Source organism: Haemaphysalis longicornis, unplaced genomic scaffold, assembly GCF_048455015.1.
Source record: "Haemaphysalis longicornis isolate Haplotype H1 unplaced genomic scaffold, Haemaphysalis longicornis Haplotype H1 scaffold_2, whole genome shotgun sequence".
Classification (NCBI taxonomy): domain Eukaryota; kingdom Metazoa; phylum Arthropoda; class Arachnida; order Ixodida; family Ixodidae; genus Haemaphysalis; species Haemaphysalis longicornis.
In genome coordinates this window covers 176,908,475-176,932,819 of record NW_027526295.1, presented here as the reverse complement: position 1 = coordinate 176,932,819, position 24,345 = coordinate 176,908,475, and the positions used below count along the sequence as shown (strand labels likewise).

General features: G+C 47.3%; 1 protein-coding gene across 1 annotated transcript; it reads left to right on the top strand.

Moving 5' to 3' along the window:
• The first annotated feature begins 855 nt into the window (after positions 1-855).
• LOC144169518 (sulfotransferase ssu-1-like) lies at positions 856-8,996 on the top strand. The gene is made up of 3 exons (XM_077698722.1): positions 856-1,091; positions 3,571-3,662; positions 7,916-8,996. Exons 2-3 carry the CDS (start codon positions 3,606-3,608, stop codon positions 8,876-8,878), a joined length of 1,020 nt encoding a protein of 339 aa, XP_077554848.1. The 5' UTR covers positions 856-1,091; positions 3,571-3,605; the 3' UTR covers positions 8,879-8,996.
• The last annotated feature ends 15,349 nt before the right edge of the window (positions 8,997-24,345 follow it).

Sequence of the window (24,345 nt, the reverse complement as noted above, 5' to 3'; positions counted from 1 at the left end):
TATGCGCATGTGCAGTGGTTTGACTCTGGGCGGGTATATATGTGTTTACTTAGCAAATAAATTATTCAGTTGATTGTAAGTTCTGATGCCGTCTTTCATTCTTGTCCCTGTTTCAGTGCGTGGTTAATTTTTATTAATGAATATTCGTCAGCCAGCCGTCCACATTATTACACTGACTGCCCAGTGTCAGCTACGTCGTGGCTCGAATGAAGATCGAATAGGAGAAACTAGGTTTTGCGAATTTAAAGCACTTAATAATTGAGAAAAGTGAGGTTACAGTGGATCAGGACAGAGGAGCACGGGGAGAAAACGTCTGACGCGGTGCACAGGCGTGGGGCGACTCTCTCAGTGAAGGCGAGTGAGAGCGTGAAAACCCGAAAATAAAGACTCGCGTTGCGTCTGGCATCGCCTGTTGCTCTCGGGCATAGTGCACCCAAGTCAGGGGCACGTTCGTGTGCTAGAAGGGTTCGAAGCTTCTCGGGGCGGCCGTGGCAGTAAATTGCGCTTTTCTGCGCGTCTTCGGGCGGCCGCTTCGGTGGCATCGAGTGGCTACGTGCTTCGTGGTCGAGCGTTTTCGTTTCTCGGCGGAGAGAATTCTTCGAATCGTCGGAGCTAGCTGACACCAGCGTACTGTAACCACTTCGCGCAGTTCAGAAACGCGCGAACTTTCAGTGAGGCATTACAATCAATCACAAATTTAGGCTAGTTATCTGCGAGCTACGCGGCCTTCAAGCAAAGCCACCGGCAACCAGGAAAGTGGAAAAATAATGGCACCTTTTTCTCTCTCTCCTTGCGCAGTCACTTTCGAACATGTTTGTTTCCTTCGTCTTTTCCCTCTTCCTTCGGTCTCCGCAGCGCGCCACAGCGCTCCTCTGGCGTCCTTGACGGCGAATCATTGCCGCGTCCTTTGTAGAAACGAGGCCACGCAAGAAAGGGCGGGAACGCAGACTCGCCGGCTCTGGTCACGTGTGAAAGCAGCGACGATCGAGAGCGTTCTTCCGAGTGGCGTGTTAGCCGGAGTGTTGTCGATTGCGGATCTTGGACAACGCCGGGCCTGCAGTCTCCTGTGGCGCAGCAACTGTTCGCCCAAGGTCTGTACTTGCTTTCCCGTTTCCTTTGTTGCAGTTGGGGCTGAATATTTAAAACTGCCGCTTCAGCTCTTGGTTTAACACCTTAGCTTGAAACCCGCGTTTAAAGAATGATTTCTCACGAAAAGGCTCAGTACTTACGCCTGCATTGAAGCGCTTTATGTAGAAGCCCAATCTGTATGTTAGTCACAGCCTTACACGTATTTTAATTGCCATATATGTTCCAATCCCCAAACCTAGGTTGCAGAAGTGTGTTAGGTTGAGTACATTTTTTTCTTCTGATACTGAAGCCAACGCTCAGATAGTCCCCCACCACCACACACGCACACACACACACACAAAACCGATTAACGGGGCCTTACATAACCTTGGTAATGTTTTTATTATTGTTGGTGTGTTTCCAAACTTACTTTAGGCGTCCTCGAAGGGCTGCTTTTTTTTTCGCGCAATGCGCGTTTCTCGTGTTAGCCCCGACGCCCTGCATCCGTGACGGCGACTCGCAAGGCTATACCGATTTAGAAAGAGAACAAAATATTGCACATTTTGGCAGATGAGGACCGCGCAGGTCGTTCTCGGAACGCCACTTGACTGCCATGGCGCAGTTTCGGCTGTCGGAGTTGCTAATGAATTTTCCATTCCAAAGCAATTGCATAGCCAAACAACTATGCTTGCATATCTGTACTGAACCGCATCTAAATCGCAGTAGTTACATGTATGCGTCGCTGTAGCTATGCTGCGCATGCGCACCGTACGCGCCCATGCACAAGTTTGACGCGGCCTGTACTTTTGCAGTTTTTGTTTTGTAGTTTTGTAAATGAACAACTAAATAACTCTTGGAGTAGTAATAAAGTGCATGGGTTAAACGGCGTCAAGCACTGCAGGGTCAGCTTTAATCCCGTTTTGGCTTCTTTGGTGTCAGCGCACTGCGTACACGCCTGTCTCTTTGTAGCAGCCGACTATCAGTCATCCGGACGAGAACGTGATGTGGCAGTGATATCCTTGTGGGAATGACCGAATGAAATAACTGTGTAATGTTGCCTAGTTTGGCTGTAAAATATGGAGCAGTGGTAAGTACCACGCGATTAAATTTTCGATGAGAAAGTGTAATTTTCTAATTGAGGAAAGGAAGTTGATTACAAAAAGTACGGTTTACCAACGGGTCTCAATGACCCCGTGGCGTTAGCAGGATTTCATTTGAGGACGTTCCAGCCCCACAGTATGGAAGAAGGAGAATGTGGAGTGAAAAAGCAAACGGACATCTAAAACAAAGGAACGAAATAAAAAAATCTAGACAGTAAATATCTGGAAAATTAACTGCTAAAACGTCAAAATTTCTTGGGAGTGCTGTACGCTACCTTCTGTTTGTTTTTATTGGGGCGCTGTCAAGTGTCTGAACGTCGTGGTGAGAGCAGACATCGAAGGCACATAAGCCTAATGGGCAGCGTTCGACAAAAATATATCAGTACTGATTTGATGATTGCGAGAGCTAGTGGCATCACCCGTACCACTCCACCTGCCCTCCCTCATCGTGTGTAAGCTGCCTGACTGCCACCAATTTTCGCTTCAGCACTATTGCGCCGCGCATTGTGTTAAAACGAAATGACCGTCGTGAAACACGCAACGCATCGTCGCCTTCAGTTGACCAAAGTGCCAAAAAAACGAAGGCAGATCTGGTAGCCTTCATCAGCCCTACCGTGCTGACGCAAGAACTGATACTTATTGGTCAAACTGTGAAAGCTGGGTTGGCTGGGTCCCTGGCGTTCTTTACAAGAAAGGAGAGGGGGCACTCTTTCCTGGTAGCAGCGCATGCGCACACCACGGGAACTTCGCTCTAGGGTGGATGACGCAAGCTCAGCCGCTGGGGACAAGCGCCAGGAAATCGCAAGAAAATCGCCTGCCAGGAGGGCCCGTGGTGAAGCCCGACGAGACGATAAAGTCCCAAACAAAGTCCGCCCCATTATGATAAGATAACAATGGGCGACGAAATCGAAGGCAAAACAAACACATCGAGTGGGGGACGGTAGCGCAACCACCGATATCAAAGCTCTGGCCGCAATGAAGACATTGTCCGCTGTTGCCTGTAGTCTACTAGGAACTCTAGACTGTTATAATTATGCGGCCCACAATTCTTGGTGTTTGCCTGTAAACTCGTCATGCCTATTTCTGCCACCTCTAATGCATTTTCTCAATTTGCAGAACTTGCCTTCAAACGGTTCACCCTTCTGAAAAAAAAAAACAACAAAAAGCCTTTTAGCCATTTATTTTTCCTCTTCAGGGGTGCACTTTTTAGCGAACTCACGTTCTTCATTCTCCTGTGTCGTGAAAAACTATCTGTATCGCCTGTATCTGATATTTTTCTCCGTTATATAAATTCTGTTGACACCATGCTTACCACCGCACAAATGCAGCATGTATGGAAAACCTATGACACACCAGCCACTGCCCGATGACGGCCTCCAGTTATTATTTTTTTGTTTCTCAGACGCAAGCTTGAGGAGCACGCGACGTCGGCGCACTATGCCGTCATCTTGGAACCCGCTGGACGAGGAAGGCAGCAAGAAGGTGACTGCAGAGGTTTGTGGAACCACGAAGGTTTTTCTATTTACCTAATGCGCATTTTGTGCGCAAAGACGGCAGGAGATCACTTAACTGGGCTCGCACAGAGATTAGGACATTAGGTCGTGTATGCAAAGCGTATAAACTGCCACAAAACTGCCTACAACAAATTTACAGTGGCAGCTAGACAGCCTCCATCCGTTCAAATTTTCGCGCTTAAATTGCCCTCGGGCTTTCTAACGCCGTCAAACAGAAAGGGAAGCACAAGAAAGCTACGCCACAGTTCTATCTCAAGGTGAACGGGCTACAAAACTCTGCAAAGGTCTAGACATCTAACTGAACAGTAGCCGGTAATGGTGCCTGGCTAGATCGAATAAATTCTGTATCTCCTACGTATACATTATTCAGTTCGGACAGAGCTTGAAAAGTTCCACTCAACCTGAAAGCTGACGAAAGTGCAAAGAAAGTGATTCGCCATAATGGGCTGTAGCGCCGTTATCCGTTATCCTCTCACTACCACCACCCAAAGCAATTCAAATTTCCCGCCTCTGCAGTGCTCGCGCGCCCCTGCCTGAAACAGCGCCAGCGGGAGTTCTATTCTTTTTGTGCTTGCTTTTCCTCCCGCTCGTGCCGGCGTTGCACTGCCACATTTTTTCGCTTACTATCGAAAAACCAACACAACGAGCGTTCCGAACTAAATGAGCGCGAGTGCTGCCGCTTAATTACATGTATTTTGCGTCAACTGTACCTGCAGTTGTTTTTTGGGCTAAACAACAGGGAGATATATGACAAGTGCCAGCGTTTCGCGAGTTTCGCACGGTTATGTCTATTCAAACCACTTGGTTTTCGAAGCCTCTGCCGGATGCTCTACGACGGAACGCCAGGCTCTACTTCGGTCCATTGTCTCGCGGCACCGCCTGATTCCGGCAGTCGTTTAACATCGACCGTTACAGCGAGCTACGAGGATAGGGCGAGCCCCTTAAGTGCTCGGCACTTAAAGCATACTTGCCATGACTTTAACGGGCTTGAACTTGCGTCAAGAATCCGTTTACCAAGCAAATGAAGGCGCCTAGACAAGAGTGCGTTCCTATAAATGGTATTCGTTGAAAAGTTTAGCGGTCAATTTCTTCGCTTGGCAACACTGGAAACAGCCACAGACATGGCCGATGCGCCACGGACATGGCGCGGCCGGGGCCACTGCGCACGCATTCCGAAGAAAAAACACCGGCGTGCGTCGTCTGCTCGTTTTCAACCATATTCTTAATGGTGGCGTCAACAGAGATGCTATTAATCACAGTCACGTTGGACTCAAGGCAATACTTTGCGTTCGGTGAGGTAGGGTTTGTTAGCGTGCAACACAGTCATGTGATTAGAACGGACAAGTACCGCCATTCCGCGGAGGTCGACGTAACCAGTGACAGCGCACTCACATGGTTGCCTGCAAGCGCGCCTCGCCAGTGAATACAAGCAATGCGCGGACAGCGTGGTAGACAGCATGAAGAACTGTCTAGTAAGACGTTAAGTTATGTCACCACCTTTGAGAAGAAGTTTTTTTTAATACCATTTTCTTCTTCTGACATCTTGAGAACCGCCAAACATTCTTAAATGTTTTGCAGAAAAAAGCATGTCCTTATCTTGGTTAGTTCAAAAGTTATAGCCAATTTTCTAATAGCTGGTGGACGGTTCTGAAACCGAAACTGAAGTGATGCAGTAATAAAAACTGATAGCTCAGCGAATATCAGCAGCGTACATTAAAAATTTCGCGGTAACTTTTAGTCCGATACTTCTAAGACTATTGAAAGACAATTTTTGCGTCTTGTTTTTTTTTTCTGAACATTGCTTTAAATTTTTTTCAAAAAGGATGCGTGACCTCACAAGCGTCTCTGTTGTTTACTTTGTGTACGCTTTATGCTCCTGCTGTGAATGCTATCGGGCTCGTCATTTTTATACGTATTCTTCTTAGGATAAACAGTAATAACATAGGCTGGACGTTTCAATAAAGAGACGTAGCTAAGTCCAGGATAACACGCGAAAAAAAAAACGGAAGTTTTGTGACAATCGCTACACAGGGAATGCTCCAATCGAAGATAATGTGGACGTGAATGTATCGGTTAGTGCTGTGAAGCTTGGGAACTTGGAGAACAATTGTGAGGTGCCACTGCGAGGACCTTCACTGCAATGTAATAGAATTATAGGCATGCTGGCCCTATCATCTGTTATTGCACAACTGACCTATGTTGCCTAAGACGTCCATGTAGCCTGCCCATCAACTTTCTGGCATATATGGGGCTGTGTGACACTAATGATGGCAAAAGAAGTACAGCAGATATTTTGAGGGAGGCGGGCATCGAACGTGGCCACCAAACTCTCGTAGCATATTATCCCAGTGACCAGTATCGACTCAAGCAAGGTAAGCGCCAATGAATAGGCGAGATAACTTCCTTCCGCAAGAAAAAACAGGCTGGCTGCAGCAAAAGCCACAAAAGATCTCGTGGCAGCTAAGGAGAGCCCTAGCTATGAACCTGATGAATATTAACCCTCAAGAACAAGGATTAGCTGGTTTAAACACGGATCTAAGAATTTCATTCTTGTTTTTCTCAAAACCTGAATTTTTTGCACTTTCTCGTGGAGCGAACACTTGTAACTTCGAAATCAATAATTCTTTTGCAACGAAACTTCGCCGGATTTTCTCTTAGTTGCCATACTGTGCAATGAACTAAGGTTTTTAATATCGTATAGTAAGTTTGATGTAATCATGGTTTATTTCGAGGAATGCAACAAAAATAGCACATTTTTCTGTTTTCTTTGGTATTTTCGCTATGACTTGATTCAGTATTATTGGATGTCAAATATCCTAGTTAGTTGCAGAGTAGGCTTAGTCGGATACCTCTGTACCAAACATTTTGCCATTCCTGAAATCCATTGAATAGTTATGAATGTTCGCATAATGGCCAAGTTTGTGGTATTTTTTGCAATAACAAGCATCAATTATACTATTTTCACTATTTTTAGCTTTTAAATATCATGAAAGACTGTCCTGTATAAGGTTTATGGCAAATAAAAATTTACCGGTGTAAATTCAAAAAAATTTTGAAAAAGGTGGTGACATACTTTAAAGCGACAAGGATTGGAAGAGCGCAGCAGCCCCAACCCCCGACCAAAAATTTTACCAGAAATGTCAAAGAACGCAAAGAACATTCCGTTTTGTAAAAGGCAAATACAGTACTATAATAAATGTAAGGAATTAAAAAAGTAATTTAAAGCACGTACAGAAACAGTATATTACATGAAACATTTCTGCCAAAGAACTTTGTTCCAAAATTTGCACGCATAAAAATGGCTTTGGCGCAGGGAGCAGTGCTTTAGTTTAGACAGAAAACTATAGCCTGCTTCCTTGATTACGTCGATGTTGCCTTCGCCAAGCAGTCTTCTTTGCCGGCTTTGTAAGGCTTGGCGAATGCCCTCTCTCTCTCTCTCTCTCTCTCTCTCTCTCTCTCTCTCTCTCTCTCTCTCTCTCTCTCTCTCTCTCTCTCTCTCTCTCTCCCTGTCTGTCTTTCTGATCTCAGTCAAGAGCACTCGACATGCAATTTTTAGTTGTACAGATTTTTTTCTCGTATCTGGCATTCACGCAACAGTTTTAACCTGGAATCAGAAGATTTCATTTTCATTTTTAGAAAACAATTCAATGGATATTTTTACCGTGCCCCTCGTTTACGTGTGCAACTGGGGCCAAAAATCTTTCGGAGGTTTTCTTTGCGCCAAAGAATGTTGACATGAGTTAAGAATTCCACTCTCGTAGTTCTTCTCGTTTTTCTCATATATACTTGTGTCCTGAATGGCATAAATGCTTTCTGCAACGGTACGCGGTCACTCGGGAGCTCAAAGCTGCTCCAGATTGCGACGCCATGTACTTAACGCGCCGAAGCTACGCATTTGCAACGAGGCGCGCCGTATAATTGTCAGCTACGCATAATACCCTACATCTGTTCACGTGGCTGGCTGATTTAGCGTCATCGCTGCCTTTTCGGGAGTTAATTGCACGGGGTTGCTCACGCAAGAAGAGTGACGCAGCATTTCGCATATCTTTCTCCTGCCAATGTGTGTGTCCGTCCTGCCCTCCGCTTTGTGTGTTTTTTGTGTGTTTTTTTTTAATAATGTTAGTTGAAAACAGCGCTTGTTTGTGTCTCCCCCTTCTAGGGTTTTCGTCCATGTTGTGCTGTGTTACTCTGATTAAAATTAAAAAAAAAAAACACTTTTCGTTTTGCCGACAGGTATGCAACCCCACGGCTCCGTACCTGAACGTCTACAGAGACTTCGAGGGATTGTATATTAGCAAAATTTTCACGGACGAAAACCTTCGCTCCACGCTGTCGTACCAGCCGCGAGATGACGACGTGTTCATCGTGAGCTACCCGAAGTGCGGCACTACGTGGATGCAGCACATCGTGTACAACATATTTCGCGATGGCACGCCTCCAGGAGGCTTACTGGAAATGATGACCATGGCTCCGTTCTTGGAGCTTCTGGGAGCCGAAGGTGCCCGCGCCATGCCTCGTCCTGGGGCCATAAAGACTCACCTGCCATTCAGCAAGCAGCCTTACTCGCCCAAGACCAAGTACATCTACATCACTCGCAACCCGTACGACTGCTGCGTATCATTTTACTACCACACAAAGGGCTTCCATCCGTATCTGTTTGAAGAAGGCACGTTTGACCAGTTCTTCGACATGTTCGTTGAAGGAAAGGTAGACTATGGAGACTACTTCGACCACCTCCTGTCCTGGTACGAGCACCGCAATGATGACAACGTGCTCTTCGTAACGTACGAGCAGCTAAAGAAGGACACCCCTGGTGTGGTTTTCAAGATTGCGGACTTCCTGGGAAAAGAACAGTACGGCGACAAAATGCGACAGCATCCCGAAATCTTCCAGAAGATCCTAGGTGCAATCACCATTGAATCTATGAAAAAGATCAATGCCGAAATGAAAAACATGGGCCAGAATCTTTTAAGCATGCCACCTGAAGCGATGCCCGAATTTATGAAGTCGTTTAGGGATCACATGACTTCGCATGGGGACAAGCCGGTCAAGGGTGAGTTCGTGCGAAAAGGGATCGTGGGAGACTGGAGGAACCATTTCTCACCGGAGCAGATTACCAGGATGAAAGAAAGAATCGCACTCAAGACCGCTGGAAGTGACGTCATGGGACTTTGGAAGGATACACACCTTCCGTGAGGATTTTCTTCCTCGTTTTTTTGTTTTCGTAGGTGTGATCCTGGGCACCATACAGGTGCTTTATAAAGTGGTACACACCACGTTTTTCCTGTAAAATAAACCTGTTAAAATATGTTTACATCCTTTTTAAAAATAGTCTTTCTTCGGCTACTTAAACCCAGTAATTTTGGTCTGTATGTATGTCTGCCTGTGACTCGATTCAGCCACCCGGCCAAAGTGAAACCAAGTCTGCGCAATAGTCTTACATATCCACAGCGAAATCTAAACGTCTAAGTCCGGTTTATATGTTCATACTAGTCAACATTGCTGAACAAGCACAAGACATTCCGCAAATATGACAGAAAATTAATACACAAGGGACATTTAGTCTTCCTTTATCCAAAAAATTCATATATGCTTGATTCTTGCGAAATGAAATACTACGTCTACTGCAGAAGAAAAATTCACACTGTCGCCGGTACCACTATAACTTCTGGCGGCATTTTAAGAATTCAAGCGACAACAGTTACGATAGGTTCCACTAGATAGGTTCCACGCCCTACTTGGAATGCAAGTGGACTAGGGCAACGCGGTTCTATAAACGTTGAAGTAGTGCGCCTCGATTCACACATGTATCCGCCGTAGGGCAGCGCTGGCATCGAGGCACGCTGGCTGGAGCAGTGGAACGCAATAAATTTAAATTGACTTGAGCAAACATTTAGCGTGTTTACCTTGGGAGGAGCGCGACCCAAGAGGGACAACATGAGAGGTGAGCGGGAAAGCAAAGGGAGGCATTTACGTGGCAAATGTCGACAAAGACTATTGTCTTATCGTCTTTTGTCGACATTTGCAACGAAAAGAGCAGATACGCGGCCATTTTTTTTTTCTGCCCCTGTACAGCTGGATGATGGCTGCTTGAAAGACTCGCACAAGCGCGAGTCATTGAAAAAGGCCATGCGAATTTTGCTGTTTGCCTGACGTCCAGAATATGTTTTCCGTTATGTTGGTGCTCCAAGAAAGGTGTGTGGCTATCGTTTTGCTGCTGATCAGGAATTCCTTGTGTGTCCACCCCGGCCTCACCTTTCTTGTCATCGACATGAGCAAATTTTCCTCTGCAGTCTTCCACGTGGCATTGTGCAACTACGTGTATCGTGGCAAGTTTTTTTTTTCTTGAAATTTGTTGAATTCAAGATCTGAATGACCTGATCAGTAAACGACGCCAGCTGTTGGCAGGTCGCCTCGCTAGCTTTTTAACTCGCCTAATATTTATCGCAGTTATCGACCGTACTTTAACCTTTTCACTCATGTTGATGTTAATTTGTGTAAGCTCACCTCACCAGCGGCTCAATTTCATCGGCATCACCTCAACCCCACTCCATCATGACCTCAAACAGACTATATAAGACGGTAAACCATATCATCAGTTAAACCAATGAATAAATGGTTCACCTTTGCTACTCTCAAGAAAATCGGAGCTTTTAGGAAAATGTAATGTACCTACGAAAAAAAAAGCGGAACAACATAAGCGGCGAAAATAAATTTAAAACGGCAAGAAATTAATTCAAACTAAATTAACGAGAATTTCGTGACACAGTGGGCGTACTCTCCAACTTTGCGCCCTTTGTACGTATTTATTTACTTTTTTGAGGGGCATTGCCAAGTGGTCGATCGACAGTGTGAGAGCAAACGTCGAGGCCGAGTGATATCTGTCCGTCGCTTCCCACAGAACATGGTGGACTGTCGTTATTTTACCACCTTCCCTTTTGACTACAAGTAACGACAACGCGTTCGCAAGCAGGGGCGAGCGGTCCCTATTCATTTCAGTGAAACACAGGCTACTGAACAATTGTTTCTCATGCCAACGTGTTTCTCTTCAACAAGGTTTAATGTATTGTCGAGCGGCGCCAAAAGATTGCTTATAAATAACCTTTCCACACTAAATGGGCGTCCATGTGTTTCTGATGCAACGGCATTTCTGGAAAACTGGGAATATATTTTTAGCAATTGAGAACGTTCTTTTAGTTGCGAAAACAGAAAGGCATGTAAGCAAAGAGTGAACAGTTTCTGTAATGAAGAGAAAACCATTTTATGCTGTTTCAGTGCTTACTGGGGCAAGACTTGGAGATATTTTTTGATGGCTACAACTGCCTCCTGAGCCACATAAATCTCAATAAACACGTTATCTTCTCGCTATCGGGGCTTCTCACAGCTAATGTATCGACCAGGCTGGGCCGAGAAACACTGAGTGTCATTGCAGATATGTTTTCCTTCCGAAAATAAAAAAAAAATGGTATATCTTGAATTATAAATATTTTAACGATTAAAAAAAGAAAATTTATCACTGTACACACTGCAGCTATTAAAATCCCTGAGGACAATTTGCACGTCCCAAAATCGTCTGATAATGTCCATTTGTAGGAGGACCGGGATGTACAAGAGCCGCCCTGCGCCAACGGGCTTGGAACAACCTGAACAGTATTCATGCTTCAGACTAGTGAAGGTGTTTTTGAATGCAGACAGCCAGTACCTACTTCGTGTCGCAGGCTTTCAATCCACTATGGATATAGGGTACCTACTATACTGTAACTACAACATAAATGACAACCGTGCATGTGGGAAATAACATAAACGCACTCCTAAAAATACTAATTTGGGCCTCACCTCATTTATTTGCCGATGATGAGCTTGGTGCATGACTTGATGCTATCTAGTTATTTTCTAGTGCAGCGTCGAGCAAATGTGTCGAGCGGGTAAATTGAATCCTACGGTCTAATGTGTAGTGCAATCAGGACGATGTGATCTTGAACAGAAACTGAATCAAAACCTTGAGTTAATATTTTAAGGCAACAACCATTACTGTAGAACATGAATTGAACGCGTTCATACTGCACGCTACATGTGTCGTGTATAAGGTACTCGCGTTATACTCGATCGTAATATATCGTACTGCGTAAAGCCTTCACTAAGGTCTGTTATAAAAATATTGCTAGCGCGCTATACGGATCATTTTAACACTGATAGACAATTTTTCTGATCACATATGTAATTGGTATGAAAAAAAGCCTAGACCTGTTATTTTTCAAGAATAAAATATTAGGGCGGTAATCTGGTCACAGTCATGGCTTTCGGCAGTTTTGTACGCTAATGCATGTTTTCCACCCATTGAGATAAACGAATTTTTCTCTTGTTGCGATGAACAAATCAATCGTTCGGGGCTGCAGTGGGTTACCCGTTTCCCATCAGGGCTCGTGGTTAGATGGGTCTGGCCAAATAACTTCGTAGCGATCAGTGGGTCCGGAGATCTGCACTGCGTTCACGATCTCACGCACCGAGGGTGCGTGCCGCAATATGATGTACTTCCCTGACGGTCCGTCGACGCATGTGCACAAGAGACGGTACTTCCGGGACACGCGGTTCAGAATGTCCCTCTCCTCGGAGTCAAACTCTGGTGAAAACACGAGATCCTTCAGCATCCCTTCGGTGTGGTACTCTTTTATCAGGTGTTCAGCTTTGCTGGTGAAGTCCAAACTTTTGCTATCGCATTTTCGACGGGTTCTCTTCGCAGTGTAGCCCGACGTTGCATTCACCTGTTCGAGCGTGCCCCGTGTCACTTCAGGGCCGTAAAAGTCAACAAGCTGTTTAACTTTCAGCGTAGGGGCAATGCCGCGTAGGTATGCCAGAGATGCTATGGCAACTCTTTTCTTTGCCATTTGCCCCGTGAAGCCCGCCGCCCGCACGACGTGGCGGTCCTGCAGTATGTACGAACAGATGTGTCCGTGTTTGGAGGCCTCTTCCACGAACGTCCCTTTCAGCCCGTTAATCATTGCGATCTTGTTCAAGGTCAAAATGGGGTCGCGATTGGCGTTCAAGTTCTCTACCACCACAAACGCTCCTGCGTCTGTTACCGAAAACTGGGAAATAACCTTCCCTGTTGTGCGGTTCCCCTGTTGGGCGGTTCCGCAGCCGGGGTTTTCTTGAATGGCAGGGTCAAACTCTTCTGAGCAATGCGAAGAACGCCGAAGCGCTTCCCAAATTAGGCGCAAGGCCAAATGCTCGGCCCTTTTCTTTCCCGCAGCCGACGCGCGCACGAGCGCCAAGCCTTGACAAGAGACGGTGCATCGGAACAATGTTGACTTACCCTCCTCAGCAGGCAGCTTCTCCAATTCCAGGTCAGGGTTCAGTCCGCACATTTCGAATACCGTCCGCAGAGTGTGCACGGTGGTTATGTCCCTGACCGTGCCATTCTTCACTATCCGCGCTGCAGGTACCAGAAATTCGGGGAGTTGGGGTACGTTTTCTAGAACAGCGGGAGGTGTGGCCAGAGGCGATCGAGTTGCTGGCGCTCTGTGCTTAGAGATGCGGGGCACCTTGACGACTGCGGCGGTGCCGGGATTACTATCCTGAGCTGGTCTCTTGAGGGCAGGCTTCTTTCCAGCTCGTTTCATGTTTATGCGATTGCTCGCTTTACCTTCCGGGTGCCCAGACAATGGGAAGAAACGTCAGGGACGCCGGCGGCACATCATCGAGCCTCGTGGCGTGGTCACCGTCGGTGCAGTCCTCCACCTGCTGCCGCGGCTTGCAGCAGGCTTACGCCCTTCGCCCAACCACTACCTCTGGGCCCCATCTGCGCTGGTGGCGCCAGAGGTTGCGAGCGATGAGCTCATGCCCTGTGGAGGGAATTGGCCGCGGTGGTTCTGATAATACCGATTACGACGGTGATAGCAGGGATGGCAGTGTTGACCCCGGGGAGTGGGACGCACAGCAAAGTTGAGGAATATGTAACCCCCCCCCCCCCCCCCCAAAGGTCATTGTGATAAAATAGTGCAAGGAAAACGTAGCCAGGAAGGTGTGCACGGGATGGGGGGGTGGGCATTCTGACAAGAAAAACGGCCGCGTATCTGACTTCTTCGCTGCAAATGTCGCCGAAAGACGACAGTGTTCTGCAGCCCTGCCTTGTAACACGCTCTTCTCCCCACAACACTTTACGCGATTCTCCTTCCTTTTACCTCCCCAACAATGGCTGCTCTTTGGCTTGGCTCAATTCGAGTTCGATTCGTTCGGACTGTTCACGCGCCACCCTTTGGCACTTTTTTTCCCCATCTGTCTCGGAAAAGCGCCAGGAAGTATTGTTTTAGTTCTTACTTTTATCGAACACGTTTGTGCGCCGTTCTTGCCGCGTTATTGTTAATGCTAATCCTATGTCTGTTTTTAATTAACAGAACTCCGCTACTCAGTTATGCTGTCATACTTCGCCTCCAGTATGCGTATGCTGAACGATGTGGATAGGTGTGATGCATGCAACCAGTTTTAGCAGCATGCAAAGGTTTTGCCTCTATATGCTCCTTTATCGAGCGTTCTTTCGACTTATAGACCGGCGGCCGAATGGAGTGACAGATGGACCAAAAATTTTGCGTATAGGTAGCGTGAGGAAGACTATCGCCTCTAAATGTAACAAAATCCCTAAGATCTTCAGCATTTATGCCCATGGGTATATCTAAAAGAATGGTCCTATCGATGCGTGCAACTGAAATAGGTTTCGGCAGATCACCGCTAAAAAGACACGTTGTGCATAGTTTCAAGGTAGAATTTCGTTATATTATACGACGACGAATGCAACCGGACCCGGTGGTGCAGTTGCCCAGTTGTCACGGGTGCTGCTGCTGCTGCTGCTGTTGTTGCTGATGCAGTGGTGACGACGATGATGATTATGATGATGATGGTGTTTTTGTTGTTGCTGATGTTGTCTATGATGATTATAATGATGATGTTTCGGTTGCGGCTGTTGTTGTTGCTTCTGCTGCTGTTGATGATGATGATGTTGCTGTTGCTGATGCTGCAACTGTTGTTGATTGTGGTGCTGTTGTTGTTGATGATGATGATGTTGATGTTGGTGGTTGTGATGATGGTTATGATGTTGTTGTTGCTGCTGCTGCTATTGCTGTGGTTTTGACGTTGTCATGTTGTTGTTGCAACTTAACTTTTAGCCTGGTGATCTTGGAGTGGTCCCTCATTTAAGGAGACTTAGCGCAAGCACCGTGTTGCAAATAATTGACTAGTATATGCCTTTCCTCGTATTGCCAGAGTGGGTACTTCATTGCACTGAGGATGTTTTCAACCTGCAAAAATTCGGCTTTCCCGTGTGTAGTGCCCGTTAGAATTCCTGAACTGTTACTGCTATTTTTTTTCCCCGATTCTCAATTATACTCAGACAAAGGGACCCTATTTGTCCACTGCTATTTATCTTCTCCCTGGTATAACCACTGTACTCATACTCATAACCACTATACTGATGTTGACAACTCTAATGTTTACCTTGTTTTTATCTGACTTCTTACAGTCCCGTCACCCTGTAAACAGTGGGCACAAATACTGCATTCTGCAGATAAAACTTGGACAACCATTGTGACTTTCAGTGTATTGTAATTAAAATGAAATGGATAGAAGCAATGGGACACAGTACTCTTTAATCCATCGTATTTTTCTCAGCAAGGGCAGAACTTTTAGAGTGGGGTTGCGAAAACTGTAGAAATGACAAGAGGTTTTTATTAAACAACGAAATTTGTTGCTGGAGGCTGTATGCGGGGCTGACCAGTGGCACCGCGGCACATACAGCTGCCTTCAACTGCACATGATTCATGTCTACAACGCAAGTTAACCTTTGCTGCTTCACCAAATGACAAAACGGAACGAGTTAAGGAAGTAGAGAGTCATGCGAGAATATCCGAGCACTAACTTCACATTTGATAAAAGTCCACGTTTTGCGCACTCCCGTTGCCCTTCATTAGGCCTAACTGCGACGGAAGCCGCAGCATGGTGCCTCTCGCCTCAGTTGCAGCGAGGGCACTGCTCGGTTCAAAACCGAACTGCTCTTGACTGGTGCCGTTGATAGCATATTCTGTCGTCCGTTCGTCACCGCTCGTATCTTGAAGCCCGCTCGTACCCGGCAGTTCACTGGACGGCTCTGGCGTGTGAGGCGCCATTGTGGAAGCTCGTGGACTCGCTCGTCTGTCGAATCTTCTGCGGCCGTCGTGGGCTTGGCTAGAGCGGAGCGCTGTGGTAAAGGCGGTGGAGTCGTCCTCCTCTTGAACGGCTATCCTCCCGCTTTTAAACATGAAGAAGACAAGCAAAGCGGTGGTGCAGCAGATCATAGCAACAAAGAAGCACCCGATATGGTGTACCTCACACTGACGGCCGGTTGGACGCTGCGCGAGTGCGCTGTCCGACAGAAAGTGCAGGCCAGGCGCTACAGTCACACCACAAACCTCAACGGTACCGCGGTTACCAGCAGAAGCCGGGACGTCGTGTGAGGGCGGCTGCATGTTTTTTTTCTTCTTACTAGTCGTCCCTGCGCTAGGACGCACACCCATTCAGGGAATTGCCCAGGGATATACGTGTGTCTTCTGTTGTCTTAGGATGACATACACCAAACGGGTGCGATTGACCACAGCTCATAGTGGCTGTTGGGGAGGCCGAATTCGGACAAATTCAGATGTAAGGAAGCTCTTGTTTTGGATACCCCGCCCCAACCTAAAAAGCATAGCGCCACACGACCGATCCTCAGCACATTGAGAAGCCACCCTGCCTAACGCGTATTCTATTTTTTTTATTGAGCAGGTCTGGCCTTCCGCATTAACTAAAGAAAATTGACTAGCCCCGTATCCATGAGGGAGTTCAGAAAAGCCGGTATGGGGGACCGGCAGTAGAGCGGTGAACGTCAGGCGGTCGTCCTCGGTGCTACCCAAGGCAACTCATGTGGCGAACTCGTGCTGACCGAAGAAAAAATCACAACAAGGCAGGTGGTCCAGAGTCTCCTCAATGTCCGGGGTTGCAAAAAAAAATGACATGTTTCCGGGGGAACATTTGTCGTGCAAGAAATCCTAATCGGCGGTATCAAAGCTGCACCCGCGCGCATTTTTCGAAGCGCCACCTCATCCTGGTGGGTTTGAACCCGTATTCAGATTTCCGGAAATGACTCTCGGAACAGGAATAGAGAGCGGCGCATCGGCCAACTGAAACTCAGGAGTAGAGGGACCGCCCGTCTTACTCCTCAATAATTTTTTTTTCTCTTTCTCGCTCTCTGTTTCTCTTAGAGAAGGAGTATTGGGTACCCTCCCACGCGTTAGTACAAAATGCTTTTTTTCGCGCCCGATATGCATTCTAATGCTTCGATAGAATCCTACTGACACCACCTTTAACGTAAACTTCGCTCAGATAAGCCATATAATTAGGAAACAAGCCAATGGCCATGCGATTCACTAGCTCATTTCCCGCAACAGAACTTACGACGTAATACGCGCAGCTGCTGCGATTCACTGAGGCCGGCAAAAGCAAACTGACGTTACGCAGGGCTTATAAGCTTGCACAGCGAGCTATTTCGCTTAAATGAAATGCACATTCATGCACATTCATGCACATTCATGCACATTCATGCACAAATGCACTGAGAAACAAGACCTTCCCAGTCCCCTGCACACTAAACGGCGCTTGAACACCTGTCCTTCTTTTGTCATCGCAAATGTCACGAAACACACAATTTGCCGGCAGAACTAAAATTTTTACTTAATTTGATTAATTTTTAAATAAATGAAGCATCGTTTGCTGCCAGACAAGCGCTGGGGCCACTATGAAACGCCAAATATTTCGGATAAAACAAACTTGCATTTTGTTTGTAGGGCACTTTTAAAGTGCGCCTAAATTTTGGCATACCGCGTTTTCCTTTCTCTCCACTATAAAAAAACGACTGTCCCGGTAGAGAATTGAAACCCGTGACGACGCGATCAGCAGCGCAACGCTCTTTTAATCAATGAGCTACAATCGCAAGTTTCACAGGTGAGAAGAAAATAGTGGGCCATTTCCACTAACGTGAAACCTGGGGAGGAGCGAAGCATGCAGTGTATAAGTGTATGGTGCGGTTTCGAAGATGCGGTGTCGATGTATGATGCGATTGCGAAGTTGTGATGAAGTGTATAATGCGGTTTCGATGGTGAGCGCTTGGAATCTTAGGCATTGGCGCCTTGGCGTTTTTGCCCACAGAGATGATACCGCTGGAGGGGGCGGGGGAGAGGTATACAGCTTTGCTGTGAAAGTCTCGTGTCTTTGAAGCCCGAAGTGTTTTAGCGCGCGTTGCTGGAAAACGAGTATACGGGTGTGTTCTTTTAGAACGTGTTACGTTCTAGCGCCAGGCGTTGGTAAACCGTATAAGGCCAAGCCCACGCTTGACCATGCATGAACAAGCGTCCCGACACGCTCAAACGGCTAAGTGAGTGCAAACGTGGTAAGCGTCGATGCGGATAGCATCCCATGAACAGCACATGAACAGAAACCAGCCCCAAAGCCGTTGGATGGTCTCCATGTCGGTGAAAATTGGCGCCGTTGATCCGTGGACACAGAGGGACAGAAGAACAGAGAAGAAACACACGTGCTGAAAGAGCTGACGCCAGGCCGAGCTGGCAGCGGTGCTGTTCACGCCAACCACCGGTTAGTGCTCACGCATTCTTAAAGGAGTGGTGACAAGAAGTTTTCCTGTTACGGTTTTTCGCTGCTATGGGTGCGTACCCACCCACTAATCATATACTGGTACATTAGACAGTCCATAGCAGCGCAAATATTTTTTTCGGCCTCGTTTATTTGTGTCAGTTTCGGTTTCGACGAAACGAACACGAAGGCGGACGCCATGACAGGACGGCAGTGGTGACGTCACCGCTCTTGTCGCTCCACGGCCGGTCCCGACGCGGACCCAGACCGGCTGTGGTCCCCACGCGCCCGGAAAGCATGAAGTCAGTCCCAAACCCATGACGTGATACACAAGCGGGAGCAGTACGTGCATACCTAAGACAGCGCGTTGACTATGTCACGAGAGTTCTGTCGTATGTATGTATGCATGTATGTATGTATGTATGTATGTATGTATGTATGTATGTATGTATGTATGTATGTATGTATGTATGTATGTATGTATGTATGTTTATTAAGAAAAGGGGAGTAATTGGAAGGGAGTGCAGGGCTCCTCTAGGCCCTAAATTCTTCGCGCTACGCCTGACTCTTCGGCGAACTCCCACAGGGAGAGCAATCTCTCCTTGGCATGATTTGGATTCGTGGACGTCGTCCACTCTTGATGGTGGCACTTGTTGGGCCCAAAAAGTTTGGGACAGGAGTAAATAGCGTCATGCTGATGACGATGTTGAAAGGGTATCCGTTCTGGGGTATCCTGTGCGCGCAAAGAATAAAATCGACTTATAATGTTATACTGAACGGTTACTGTTGAAACCTGCTGGGAGATTTCCCCATACACAAGGTCCGTTAAAGATTGGGCAAGAGATCTCCCGTTAATTTTTTTTTTTTCATCCAGGCGCGATTCTATATATTGGGTAGTGGCAGCCCTTTTTAGAAGCAAGGGGGGGGGGGGGCTCGCTTGTAAGGCAAAGGCATGGTGGTGGTGTGTCCGCTAGATACAGTCAAACCCGGCTATAACGAACCCGGATAGAGCGAATTATGCTATATATCGAACAAAAATAATTCAGTTACGGAAATACATGGGAAACATATTCCTTATAACGAAGTTCACATCCGATATATCGAACTCTGCACGCCTAGAATGGCCGCCGAAATGCATGGTCTCGGAGCGGCGATTGAGATGTGGATTGGCCGCGACCACGGAGCAAGAGCCGCGACTGAGACATTGCGCCTCGAAGGGAGCGACGTGATGCCCGACACTTTCCGTAACTGTTTCCGACGCGCGCGACTCACGATGGAACCCGCCCAGTCAGTGAGTCCGGTCGAGAGAGAGAGAGAGAATAAACTTTATTTCGAGGACTATCAGTGATTATGCATCATGAAAACGATGCTGGTGGTTAGATTGCGTTGATGGCTGTCAGCGTGAACTGATCAGCGATCTCGGCAGCCCTGGCGACCAAGCGGGCCTGTAGGTCCGGGTCCGAGCTGCGCAGCGCGGCCTCCCACCGTTCCTCGGAGGGAATTTCTGGAAAGGGGTTTTTCGGGCAAGCCCAGATGATGTGGGATACTGTGGCATGACCGCCACATAAGCAGCAGGCCGAAGTGGGGTACAGAGCTGGGTGGATGTGCGTCAGGAAGGCGGGATTAGGAAAGGTGCCTGTCTGAAGAAGTCGCCACGTGTGAGCCTTACAATTGCCTAAAGTTTTGTCCGCCGGAGGATAGGTCAAGCGGGAGAGGCGGTAGTGCATAGTGATGTCGTGAAAAGAGACCAGGGGATCCCGCGCAGATCGCGCCCCGTGGTAGGGATAGAGGCTGGGCCCAGCCCGGATCGTGAGTCCTCGGGCGTGTTCGTGGGCCGCTTCGTTCCCTTCGAGGCCCGAATGCGCGGGCGTCCAGGTCAGAAGAACTGGCTGTTTTAGGGGTCGGGCAGAGCTTCCTGTCAAAATTTTGAGTGCCGGCTTTGAGATGCGACCGGTGGAAAAATTTTGAATTGCAGTTTTAGAATCGGAAATGATCGTGCTGGGAGTGGGGTCGAGTGTTAGGGCTAGGGCTATGGCCGCCTCTTCCGCTGTCTCTGGGCGGGGGGACCGAACGGTGGCCGAATTCCTTGGCATTGTTCATGGCTACAATCGTGTATGCGTCGTGGAATCGGTATTCTGCCGCGTCGACATATACAACTCGGGGATTGTTGCCGTACATCTTGTGGAGTGCTTCCGCTCGCTTTTGTCTCCTAGCGACGTGGTGCTGAGGGTGCATATTGCGGGGCAACGGTTTGATTATTAGTTGGGAGTGTATTGACGCGGGGATGGGATGTAGTTGCGCGAAGTTTGTATGGTGACCGATACCCAGTTCTTGAAGGATGTGCCTCCCCGTGCTGGTTTGGGCCAGTCGCTCATACTGACTCGTTAAGTGGGCTTCTATCAGCTCCTGAGCTGTATTGTGGAGACCCATTCCATCCAATCGGGCAGTGGAAGTGCCGGGAATGAGTCGAAGCGCCAATTTATAGGTTCGCCTAATTATCACGTCTATTTTATCAAGGTCGGCCTTAGTTAGGAGGAGATAAGGGAGGGAGTAAACTAGCCGGCTTATGACAAAGGCTTGGAGAATGCGAACTTTTTCGCTTTCGGTAAGACCCTTATGGCGGTTGGTGACCCTGCGGACAGGTCGGGCCGTCTGGTCCGCGGCTCGGTTCATTAGGCTTATGAAGCTGTCACTTTTACGGTTGCTTTGTATTCTTAGTCCTAAGATTCGGATTATCGGGACCTCTGGGATCGGTTTGCCGTTTATGTGGAGCTCGATGTTCGGTTTCTGAGGTGGTCTTTGAGCCGGCGACGGAAGTAAAAGCAGCTTGGATTTAGATGGAGAGCAAGAGATTCCCACTCTGCCAGCTTCCTCTATGACGATATCGATGCCCATCTGCATGATTTCCTCAATTCGGGCATCGCTACCTCTGTTGGCCCACAGAGTGATGTCATCCGCGTACAGGTTATGATGGAGACCCGGAATTTTTTCTAGTCTCTTCGGGATTTTTAGGATGGCCAGATTAAACAAGAGTTGGGAAAGAACGGCTCCTTGAGGAGTACCCTTTCCTCCAACCGAGAAAATGGGGGTTACGAGGTCACCCACGTGCATGACAGCCGTCCTGTCTGAGAGAAAGTCTTTGATGTAGTTATAGCTGCGTACTCCAGGATTGATCGATTGCAGGCCTTTGAGAATGGCCTCGTGGTCAACGTTGTCGAAGGCCTTGGTCAGATCTAGTGCTAGCACTGCCGATGAATCTAACCTGTCATGCGAACGTCGTATGACGTGATGATGGAGTCTGAGCATCACATCTTGTGTAGATAAACCGGCTCGGAAACCTACCATCGTATGGGGGAATTGCTCTGTGTCTATGAGGTGATTTGACAGCCGGGTGTGTATGATGCGCTCCATGAGCTTACCGAGGCAGGATGTAAGTGAAATAGACCGGCAGCATTGGTGAACTGTGGGAAGAGCTCGCCAATCTTCCCGATGATGTCCCGAGTGAAAGCCGTCCGACGCTGATAATGAAGCGCTTTCCACAGTCGATGTGCTCCGCCAATGCTTCTTCGACTTTGGAGGACGCGGACTCGAACTGGTGCAAACAATTTTTCGTGTAGAGAATGCTATGCTAGTTCAAGCCGCCAAGACGAAAGTGAAAAGAAAAATCACCGTTTTTTTTTTTTTTTGCAAAGTAGGCAATTGGAGCCGAAAGTAGCTTTATTACTTGCAATAGATGGATTATTTTGGGTATGGTAATGGCTACTTTAGTGTGTTCATTTCTGCATGCGGGGATGGTGGAGTTGGGGAGGTGGGGGGGGGGGGGGGTGCATGGATTGCGAACTCGTAACAATAAGCTCGTTATAGGCAGGTTTGGCTATATCGAACTATTGGATATATCGAACTAATCGCGGTGCATATTGCAGTTCGCTATAAACGGGTTTGACTGTAGATCGGTGTCAATGGGATGGGGAAAGGGCGCGTCGGGTCTCTTCCCAAACAGAATTCTTTCAATTCTGACCGAGCTCTGGAGGCGCGCCCTATCCAGCTCATGCCTGCCCGACGAGCTTAGGCTGGTCGGGCGCGCTGTAGCAGCTGGAAAGGTATACGGTGTCCTGGACTGAGGACTCCACCTCCTGAAGACTCCATTGAAGCTTTGCCAACGCAACAGGTGTTTGTCCTCCTCCTTCTCTAAATATCGGAGAAAAACTGCTTGCCCGTTTAACAGTTGTTAAAGTAAACCCAAAAACAAATAATTCCTGTATATTGGTTGAAAAATTATTGTATTATACTCGTTGAAATACCTGCGTTTAGTTGCCAAAGTATGTGCAGAAGCTTGCGCTTAGATTTAAAATGTTAGCCATCTTTTCTCCCGACGCAACATGTATTCCCAAAATGCATGTCGTTTCGTTTGTTTTAACAAAAAAAGAAAAAAATTGTAAAATAGACGTTCCCGTCAGTAAGTAGTCGAGCGCATGAACTGCTTGAGTGCACCGTTCGATTAAGCGAGCTAGCAGGCATGTAAGCTGGCATTACTGGCGTGGTACGAGAAAGCTTTATTCGTTGCTGGCTACTAGTTAACACCGGCTGCTATGCGTGTCATTTGTTGGATCAGGTTGGTTTGGTGTTATTCCCGCAGTGTAGCCTGGAACAGCTTCATGATCTTGAGCAAAGGCGGTAGTCCAGATTTTACCAGCAACCCGATGCTGGGTGCGCCCATAGCCAATCCCCAACTTTGGAATCTACCAAAAGTGTAATCAAGGGCACGGGGAATTTCGGTTTACACCATGTCACTGACAATAAATGCCTGTATGCGTGCAGTGTTTCCCCGCTACGGGTATTTCTGTTCCATATTAAATGTTCTGATACTACTACTGCTTTCTTCGAGGTGAGGTAATTTCCGGGAGGTACGGTGAATCATTCTTCTGCCTCCTGGACTTCTAACAACATTAAAGCTTCACCTAAAACACATGTTTTCTTTTTGTAAGCAATGAAACTGTAGCCGCATAGTTAATAATTACGGTTTTAAACACCTGAGGTCTGGACTCAGTGCCAGTGCTGACATGTGCGTTTCGGTAAAACATTTGAGCGTGGATCGGGTACTGCTAGAGGCATGTGTGCCTGGCAATAAAAACGTTCCGAGCGCGATCTTCATCATGCTCACTGTTACGTATCGTCACGTTAGTGTGGAGCCTCTTACAATCGGCTGCTGAGAAAACAGCCATAATGATGGCTTTAATAATAGTCCTACGGCTGCCTGGGCACCGTATTCTGAACGAAGACATGCATAGCACATGAATAGTTTGAGTGATTCTCTGCCATAGGGGCTGCGCGTAAGCCGCACGGGCCGATCGAACAGGATGAAGCTGGGAGGTGGTGTAGAAGTGCATGAAAAAACAAAAATAAACCAAGGGCAGTAAAAGTTTTGTCTACAAACCTACTGGCCGGTACGTCCAAGGCCAATTCCCCACTTTGCATCTACGAAAAAGTGTAATCATGAGCACCTAGAATTCCGGTTAACACAATATGATCCTCCTCACAAAAATGTTAGTTTTCCTTCTGAACATACGGTGACGGAACTCGTGTATATATTATTTTACTGGTTCGGTACAACCAACACTTTTTTTGCTTCAAGAAGCTCAATGTAGCAGGAGCCCCCATGATAGACCATCGTGAAACCCTGAATTTTGAGCCAAGGTTCACAATTCATTGAAAGAAGGAACATTTCGCGCCGAAATATGCATAGAAGAAAAAGGAGAAAATATACGCTGCAGCGAAATTTGCTTAGAAGAAAAAAGAAATTTGGTCGCATTGCATCCGGGCAAGTTCTTCGAGACCTCTCTTGGGTCGTTGGAACAGGCCCGAGTAGAATTGCGTGCTTACTTAGGAGTCCACAATTGGTGCGCATGTAAATTTCTTTGCTAGATAAACTATTACTGGAATGCATTGCTGCAGAGGCCACCTAATTTACCTGTTTCATATTACTCGATTTTCACGCCCCAAAATGCAACAGCGAG